We start from the raw sequence: 10317 nt of genomic DNA on the forward strand, positions 1-10317 counted from the left end.
GGATCTGTCAAGCCAGCAAGAGTGTTATTGTCCCTTTAAGGTACAACTTCAGACAAACAAAAAGTCATCAATTATTAAGAGAAACACATGAAATTGACGCCATGCATTAGGTTGTCGGGGCCAAACTTTCATTTGGCATGGTTTTCATGGGTGTCCGGTTCTCTCTTGAACCATTTTCGGGGATTTCATTACCCGAGAAACATGCTGCCCAAAATCCAAATTTATAAAGGGACATAACTCTGCATGTTTTATCATAAAATAGGAATTTTAGTCTCAAAATTAATATTTTTGGGGCCATTATTTCATTTGAAGATATGCCCGGTGGGATTATGTGGTTCCTTATACCATTTTAAGGAATCCGCTACCCCAAAACATGTGGACGCGAATCCAAATTTATGTATATTCGTAACTATGCACTTCTTCATCACTTACTGGCGTATTTGGTATGTAGGCCTACATGTTCTGGGGTCCATACCCCGGATAACCACAAAGTTTAACACTATAAAATTTGGTAAGCGTGGTAACAACTGTAGTATCTCTCGTTTCGGAAACGGGTGCTTATAACTCCACAACGGAAAGTCGTAGAACGCCGCAAAATGATATAGTTTGATGCTATATTAACACCAAATTTGAACAAAAAAAACCCCCAAACCCGGTGGCCTCTAGTACGTTCACAAGCTTTTAAGAAAAGAGTGTGTAACTCCAGAACGAAAGGTCATTAGGTTTCGTTCTCTCATGATCACGATGCCTTAGTCCAAATTTTAAAACTGTAGCCTCTATCGCCTTCACAAGCGAAATGCTGACGGACGGACAAGGCAACGACATTATAGCCCCACACAAAAACGTGGGTGTATTAAAATTACTATATGGCCCCAATCACCCTTATAAAGCACGATGCGGTTTGACTTTTGGCAGATAAGTCTTGACAACAGGTCCGTTTTAACGCATGGGCACACTGGGTAGGTCCCATCCATGCTAATCTATGTGGTGATAGTCGGGGTGGGGGAGAGGTTGGATGACGGAATGGTTAGAGCGTGCGTTTTGTATCATAAGGTCTATCAATGAGTCAACGGGGTGGTTTCAATTCCCCAGTTGTATGTAACAAGGAATGTACAAGAGAAATGGGGTTTAACGTCCACTCGACACAAACTAGGTCATTTTGGGACTAACATATGGTTAGCGGTCTTTAGCAGTGGGAGGAAACTGGAGGACCTGGAGAAAACTCACGAGGTTGGACAGGCGACCCTACTCCTTGTCACGTACAACCGGGGATTCGAAACCACACCAGTTGACTCAATGACAGACTTTGTTAATTTAAACAGAAAGTTTTCCGTTTGGTAAAAATGTTTTTATTATTTAATACCGCACATAAAGTTAATACAGAATAAAATAATATATTTATAACAAATTGCATTGAGAAAGGTTCTTTACGTATTGATTAACATTTGGCATAAAGACAAATTAATTAACAGCTATATATAGATAATACACAAAATTAAACAAAGATGATGAGAGTATACAAGTGAAAAACGATAATATTCGCCAGGCGCTCATATACAATGATTTTAAAAACGGGTGTGGGTGAAACCCACTCTGTTTAAAACACAGATCCTATTTCGTTTCGTTTTTTATAGTTTAAAATTTTGTTTTACTTGTCTTTACTATACTAGTGTTGGCCATCTAAAGTATAAAAAACGAAACGAAATATAGATCTGTATTTCAATCAGATTGGGTGAAACCTGCATTCTAGAATTTTTTGGCGTTTTCTTAGGATTTTACGGAGATTATAACCCACGCCAAAATAGACTAAAAAGTGTTGCTTGGGTTTAAAAGGTCGATCAAAGGTAGTATATAAAAGCAGAATTAAACTTCTTAGAAGCTTGGGGACAATTATGTATAAACGGTCAGCCGAGCGGAGCGATGCGAAACAATTTTCTTAAAATGATAGTTACATTTTAATTTGATTTTGAGAATCGTAAAGAATAATAAATAAAAATGAAGAATATTACTAATGCATAGGAGATTTTAAAATAAATAGATGATTATTTATAATATTGGTGTTAATCCCAAGAGGCGTTTCTTTTGTAATGAAGGCATATCAAAAACAATTTGCAATCTGACTAAAATACAGATCTATATTTCGTTTCGGTTTTTTATATGGCCTACATAATATGAAGATCTGACAAGTTTTACTAGAAGGTCGTGTCAGCATTGACGTTTCTAGGCGACCTTCGGTTATAATTTTTTCATGACTAGTGGTCGAAACTAGAAACCGAACGCGAATGGTCCGGACAATCGTCTGTTAAAAGATGTTTGCTCCCATGGACATGGTAATGTCAATTTATTCTGCTTTAGACCTCGATCATAACCCTAAAAAACCTTAAGCTCAAGGAAGGTCTATAATCTCTCCACGGAGGATAATGAATCGCTATATAAACAAATAATACTTTCATAAAATTAAAATTGCTTGAGACGCCAAATTCCTTGTAATTTGACTTCACATTTTTTATTAGGCCTACATAAATATTGAAATAATGCGTATTTTTTAGACTTATATAGATTCAGACATAACATACGAGACAAAAAATATCTGCTCATAGAAGTTGCAACCATTTAAAATTCTTTCAAGCTTTCCTAAAATCATATACTAAATAAAAATAGATTCTTTCTAAATATTCTACACTTACGTTTCATCGACACCCGCCATCTTACCATGGTTCAGTATTTTCGGACTATGGTCCGAACTAAATGAAATTCGGATTCAGTTAGTTCGACCATAGTCAAGAAATCACGATAACCAAAGGTCGCCCTGGTGGTTTACCCACACTTCCGTGCATAGCACGCCAAGAAGTCGCCGTAACAGACCATTTCATTGGTTCATCCCTCACTTCAACCAAAACGCCGGTAATATAATAACTCTTCCAGATGCTAGTGTAGTAAAGACAAGTAAAACAGAATTTTGAAGTATAAAAAACGAAACGAAATAGGCTCTGTGTTTTAATCAGATTGAAACAATTTGCTAATTTGTGTACCACGATATCTGTCCCTGTTTGCAAATATTGTCGATACACCAGAACGAGTATTTTTATATTAGCCATACATTTGTAGCTTATTTTTGTGGCGTCGCACGCATAAATATAGCCTACAAAGTGTGTTTACATGGTGAAATTAAAGCGGCGCAGGCATATAAAATAGGCCCTACTTGAAGTTTCTTGAATATTGCTTGTTTTAGTAACAGGCAATTTCGGGAGAATCTTTTTAATCGTCCATTAGATTGCCTATCAGCGGCTTATTCCTTTGTTGAATTAAATACAGCCGCACGCATGAACCGATATGTTTGGGACTTCACTGTATTTGATGTCACCGTGCTCGTCAATAACTAACAGTGATTTTGTTGCGTAGCTGATCGGAGCACAACAGGGCATGAGAGTTTCTGCAAAACTATCATTGACACTGGTTGATCGAAATCTCAACGTCTGCATTAACGTTGTATGGTTGTAATGAGCCATCGTTCCATCTGAAAAAGGAAGAAAAAAAGGAACTGAAATGAAATTGGGTTTAAAGTCCTATTTTTGCTACACCAACCCCGTTAATGAAGACATTCATAAGCCACGATTTGTGCTATGAGGAACATTTTACCCGGGCAGTGGCTCTTCCGCCTGTTCTTTATTTAATTTCAACTGTCAAGGTTTCTGTCCTGGGCACGCCAACGAGTACACATTGTTTTTTCGTCTCATCCGAAAGACTAGACGCCTTTCCTTACCAGACCCTTCCTCTTGCATCAATGGCAAAGGTAAACCCTTTGTTTATGCCAGGTGAAAATTACTAAGTAGTATCCGGGGAGAAAACATGGGATGGTCCAATGGAAGGGTCTCGAATTCGCGAAAAGAACACCAGCCCCTAAAATACTCGAAAGAGAGAGAGAGAGGGAGAGAGAGAGGGAGAGAGGGGGAGAGAGAGATACATGTTTAACCGTCTCACGTTTATAATGTCTGCAGACAAATACTCAATTACATGTACTGGTAGGGTTATATTTTTTGTAAATAATGAACGGGAGATAGAGAGAAATGGGGTTGAACGTCCACAAACTAGGTCATTTCGAGACTAACATATGGTTCAATTTTATTTCAATAATTCGCTTGTGCGTAGGGAGGAAACCGAAGGGCCCGGAGAAAACCCAAAGGTTGGACAGGCGACCCTACTCCTTGTCACGTACACCGGGGAATCGGAACCACGCCAGTTGACTCAATGACAGACCTTATGATACAACGCGTGCGCGCTAACCATTCGGCCATCCAACCCCCCGGCCCCGCAAGGGAAACCATGTCTGAAAACTCCGAAGGAATTTTCTCGATCAATACGGGATCAAACCCGGGACACCCTGGTAAACGGGTCATCGCCTTACTCACTGAGTCGCCGCGGCTCCCAGAACTACACTTACCATAACAAGAGCCTGTACAATAATTGGCCCAGAGTCCTTTGGGTTGCAGGATTTGTAGAAAATCTTCTATGGCCCCAAAGTCAATATAAAACTGTTGCCTGCAACACAACGTTTCTCCGGGAGTACAATCGATACTTCGTCTTTCACGTCGCCTGTTCTCATTACCAAAATGTATGATCAACAAAGGACGATAACCCTCTTTCGAACCGAACACAACTCGATGACTTTTGGTATGGCACGTCTTGCATCTGATCGAGAAGCCATGATTTAAGTGCGGTTTATCCAGCCATTTTCTGATCGTAGTCGTAATATTAAACTGTAACCATCCGCTCTTCACGTCCGTCTCAATTCGCTGCACGATATTTTTTGGCCGTAATTTTGTGTAATTGTAACTTGTGCCCTGGTCCAACTCCGAAATCGTGAACGACTGTTGTTTGTCATTCCAGTCCCTGTTTTTGAACACCCATAATTTTGCAGAAGCGATGTGCCCTTTGACCTTTCCGTGTAGATCAAGATGAAAACAACCAGTGGCATGTCGGTGAGAGCAATGTCTTGAAACTGAAAAATACAGAAATAAACAATAAATATTGAAATAAACAACATACGCATGTCAACCATGGCCTAAATCCCCAAAAAGATGGATGACATTTATTAATTACTTGCTCACTTACCCGCCTACTCTTATTACGGGCAATGGTTCTTTAACGTGCACAATTATGTGTACACGTGTAGAGCTCAGTGTTTTATCCTATTGTAACGTCAGTGTATTTTGAGAGAAATGTTCCCAAAGGCGCTACTGTCAAGGGTTCTTTTACGTGTGGGGGGTTGGATGGCTGAATGGTTAGCGTGCGCGCGCTGTATCATAGTCTGTCATTGAGTCGACCATCCTCGGTTACCCAGTGTACGCATTCCGTTCTACTCCACTATACCCTGGGTTAATCCATAGGGTTTCCACGGTTTCAAATTATCTGCCCTGGCCTAGAATGTAGCTACAGTCTACGAACCAATCAGAAAACAGTTTACAAACCAATCGTTTCGCCTTCGTTTTTATAAGGGTAGATAACCATATTCATGTCCATTTACTGAATGATTTATGTAAATAATGTATATATTTATAATTTATTTATATTTAATTGTATTTTCAGAATCTGTAGTATGTCTTGTTGATTTCAAATATGTATAACATCTATATGTTTGACTTTTGTTATTATTATTACTATTCGTTCTTTGTCTGAAATATGTCATTCTGTTATGTTTATTATTATTGAACTGATACTTGGCAATTTGGTTCACTATAAAATGTCTACAATATCACGTAGACATAAAATTCCGGGAACGAACGAACGAACGATTCTAAATAAAACTAATGACCCTACATTATTATATGAACGTCTGATCTTCATTAACATAATATATAATTGGTTGTTAATAATTACGCATTTTGAATAGGCCAACTCCTAACATTGTCCGGTGAGAGTTACTTACCTTTGCCAACTTCCTTTTCAAATAACAATTGATGGGTTTGGTCATCAAGGGTGGATAACTTGAAAACGTGTCTCCCCCATAGATTAACCCAGGGTATAGTGGAGTAGAACGGAATGAGTACACTGGGTAACCGAGGATGTGTGTCGACTGGCGTGGTTTCGAATCCCCGGTTGTGCGTGACAAGGAGTAGGGTCGACTGTCCAACCTCGTGGGTTTTCTCCGGGTCCTCCGGTTTCCTCCCACTGCTAAAGACCCCTACGCGCAAGCGAATTATTGAAATAAAATTAAACCATATGTTAGTCACGAAATGACCTAGTTTGTGTCGAGTGGACGTTAAACCCCATTTCTCTTTCTCTCTTTCGTGTACAAGGGACCTCGGGTTATTGTCCCATCTGAACGATTAGACACTAGACAGCTGTCCTTGCCACACCCTCCGTCCTGCATCACTGACAAGGGGAAACTAACGCTGGAAAATCCTAGGAACACCGGGATTAAATACAAGGTAGAATTTTATGGATACACAATTACTGTCTTGATAAAGACGAGAGTATCCTCGTTGAAAGGTAGCTTAGTATTAAACTCAGTAATTGTGTATCCATAAAACTGTACCTTGTGTTAATATGTTCAATTACTAAATGCCAATCAAAGAAGATAGTACGCCATCAACCGGGATTAAACCCTGGGTCCCCAGGTTAACGAGTCAGCGCTTTACTCGCTGTGCCACTTAGACTCCAATATCCAAAATATACTCGAATTTCAATTCCCTTGATTCATATAAAAGCCCATATTTAAAACCTCTGGTTGTGATTTGGAGGATAGTCAATTCTTGGAAACGACCATATTGTCACATTTATATTTCTAAAAGTAAAATCTGTTCAATAATGGTCACACATTTTTAGCAGATAAAATATTCCAGTTGGCGTGAAAAAAACATATGAACATTTTTTTGATATAAAAATTATTATCCATTTTGACGGGAATAAAACTGAAAGCCAGTGTGAACCCTGTACTGAAAGCACTTGTTTCAACTCTAATGTAATTCAATATACATAAAAATATGATAAGATGGGCGGAAGAAATTCTATAATCTCTTCATCAGATATACAAATCGCACGGAGAATTAGTTTATTAAAGTAATACAACTTTCTTCATTTTCTGTGAATTTAATCGGAAAAAATGGTGAGCGTGTTTTTATTGAATGACGTCAGGTTACTTAAAGTAGCTAAATCTTTAACTCAGTGTCATCAACATTGATACCGAAATCTTACTGGAAAGGTGGGCTTCTGAAATCCAATATTTAAGACAAAATAAGCAATTTTACCTTGTGTACCAGAATGCGTTTCACCGCCATTTGTAACAAGGGCCTCGAAGAACGAGGCTAGACATATCCCACAAGTCAATGTCAATGTGTGACGACATATTCCTATCTAGAGAGCATGCGCAATAGATACTACCGGAATAGACTGGACTAACCAGACGCTAGAGATTGCAATTCGATTGAGACTTCTCGCGTATTTCGCCAAACATAACTGATTTGAAATACAGCAAAAACGGAAACGATTGAATGTAAATCAGTTTATATACATTCATATTACATTATTATATGCGTTCCAACCCATTTGTGTCATTTTCTAGGTCCAACATATTAGTGACAAGGGAAAACCACGCCGGAAAACCCGATCAACTTTCTCGGCCAACACCGGGCGCGAACCCACGACTTCCAGGTTTGCGAGACAGCGTCTTACTTCCTGAGCTACCGTGGCTACTGATTTGATAATCAAAGCCGTTTAAAAGATTTCGGTGAATTTCTCGCGAGCCGACCAAACTGTGAAGAATCCGCCCATAAAGAAAATGGCGTGGTTTCAATTCCAAACTTGTACGTCATAAGCCTCGTGGGTTTTTGTCCCACAGCTAAAGACCCCTCTCTTTTGACTAAGTTGAAATCAAAAAAACCACCCAAAAACATAACGGAACGAAATGTTGGTTTTAATTTTAATAAGATTAATCTACAGGCCGGCTAATTAAATTCTGTAGTTTTTAATACTTCTCTAATTTTTTAAAAAAAAAAAAACATAATAAGTATGGTCGGTTGTCTCTTTAAATTCGGGGTGCCATCAATATGTGACGATGAATCATCGAGTCTATTTATGGCCTTGGAATTTGGAGTTTGGACCTTACCAAAATGTTGATCAAGGAAGCACGAAACTCTACCCAATCAAAATATCTAAAATATATCGCGGGTACAGATATCCTCAGGCGATATTTTAAGTGCAGAAAGCAAAAAAAGGTTATTCTCGAATCTGACGACCTTGGGATAATTTAACTTTTGATTGCTGACAAGACAGCAGTGGCTCCAAGCGTTTTTCCACTCGCTGAACCCCTGGGACAGTTGTTCGGATGGGACAAAAAGATCGAGGTCCTGCGTAGGCTACATGTTGGCATGCACATAAAGCACCCTGGACAATTGGTCCACTAACGTACGCCTTGGGACAGTTTACAAATATAGTTGTACGGATGGGACCAAAAAATAGAAGTCTCGCGTACATTAAAAAGCCTTTGACAATTGGTCCACTATAACAGACGTCTTTGGCTAGTTTAAAAATCTAGTTATTCGGATGGGGCAAAAAATCGAGGTTCCGCGTATATGTTGCGGTGCACCCTTGACAACTGAAATTCAACGAACAGTGGACGACATCTACGTTGCCCGTTGTCCCCTAAAGCACACTGCATGGCATATTCCTGTCTTCATTTGCCCGGGTGATTCTAAAACAGAACGTTAAACATTTTCAGTCCCCACACCAGCATGTAGGCCTACTGCGTTCAGTAAGATTAGGGGCGTTGGGATTTGGACAATCTTTAATGCAACTCTGAATGAAATAGGATTTAACGTCCTACTTTTCTGCATCGACTAGCCTAATGAAGACGGAAATGCGACTCTGAAATCAGCTATTGGAATTCATTATCCAAATGTCAACTGTTTATATTGAATTTGACAGACCGCATATTTCCACGCTCACCCTTATGACATCGTCGTGAACATGACAGGATAGATGACGTGTTTTTGATAACCAAATGACCAGTCTCTGTATTTTGTTAACCTGTGGGTCATTTTAATACATCACAATATCATATATTTCCTTTGTATTACGTGATGTCCTATCTAATATAATTTGTTTATGAATTTGGAACCAATATAAGGTCGAGGCCATAATATTGTTACACGGAGAGAGAATGGGGTTTAACGTCTTCTCGACACAAACTAGATCATTTCGGGACTAACATATGTTTCAATTTTTATTTCAATAATTCGCTTACGCGTAGGGGTCTTTAGCAGTGAATGGAAACCGGGGGGACCCGGAGAAAACCAACGAGGTTTGACAGGCGATCCTACACTTTGTCACGTACAACCGGGGAATCGAGTGTCAAGTGGACGTTAAACAGTATTTGGAAATTGTATCATGGAAGAGGGAGTTGTCTCGATTCGATTGTCAAAGTCCTTGGTTAAACAGATAAGGATAATGATGCCTGGTGAGTGAGATTTTTCAAACCTGCACACTCGATAATGCCACCTTAAAAAGCAACGTTGGATTTAAAAAAAAATGATATATTTGCCAATTTCTCGACCGACACAAGTGAATCATGGGATTTAGGATTATCCTTTAACAAGGTAGGGCTGCCATGTATTTTAAGGTTTTATTTTAACATGTTTTAAACAAATATATATGACTTAAAAAATGCAATTATCGCTTTAAATTACAGCGTATCATATTATTATCATTATTATCATACTTTTGTTGATGATGTATATTTTAATGCAATATAGATGTATCTAAAACGTTTTCCCTTTTTTATTCATAAAGATAAATGAGTCAGGATTCATGCAAATGAATAATCTAAAAGAAACAGAGAGAGAGAGAGAAATGGGGTTTAACGTCCACTAGACACAAACTAGGTCATTTCGGGACTAACATATGGTTCAATTTTATTTCCATAATTCGCTTGCGCGTAGGGGTCTTTAGCTGTGGGAGTAAACCGGAGGACCCGGAGAAAACCCACGAGGTTGGACAGGCGACCCTACTCCTTGTCACGTACAACCTGGGAATCGAAACCCCGCCAGTTGACTCAATGACGGACCGTATGATGCAGCGCGCGCTGTGGGGAGGAAACCGGTGTACCCGGCCAAGAAACCCTACTCCTTGTTACGTACAAGCGGGGAATCGAAACCACGCCACTTTACTCAATGACAGACCTTATGAACAAACGCGCGCACGTTAGATCAGTCGTCGCCCCCCCCCCCTCCCTCCCGTAGCTATGTAGTGGGCTGTGGGGTCTATTTCGATTTTCAACTGTTACGGGTTCTTTAAGTTACTGTCAATTATACACGCGAACTC

At 39.4% G+C, this 10317-nt stretch overlaps 1 protein-coding gene across 1 annotated transcript; it reads right to left on the reverse strand.

The window, feature by feature from the left end:
- Nucleotides 1-1333: 1333 nt before the first annotated feature.
- Nucleotides 1334-5917, reverse strand: LOC126819126 (inhibin beta B chain). Its single transcript, XM_050547007.1, has 3 exons — nt 5878-5917; nt 4442-4999; nt 1334-3517 (listed from the first exon to the last, which is right to left on the reverse strand). The coding sequence occupies exons 1-3, from the start codon at nt 5903-5905 to the stop codon at nt 3306-3308; spliced, it is 798 nt and encodes a 265-aa protein (XP_050402964.1). The 5' UTR covers nt 5906-5917; the 3' UTR covers nt 1334-3305.
- Nucleotides 5918-10317: the final 4400 nt, after the last annotated feature.

The sequence above is a fragment of the Patella vulgata genome, chromosome 4 (assembly GCF_932274485.2).
Source record: "Patella vulgata chromosome 4, xgPatVulg1.2, whole genome shotgun sequence".
Taxonomy (NCBI): domain Eukaryota; kingdom Metazoa; phylum Mollusca; class Gastropoda; family Patellidae; genus Patella; species Patella vulgata.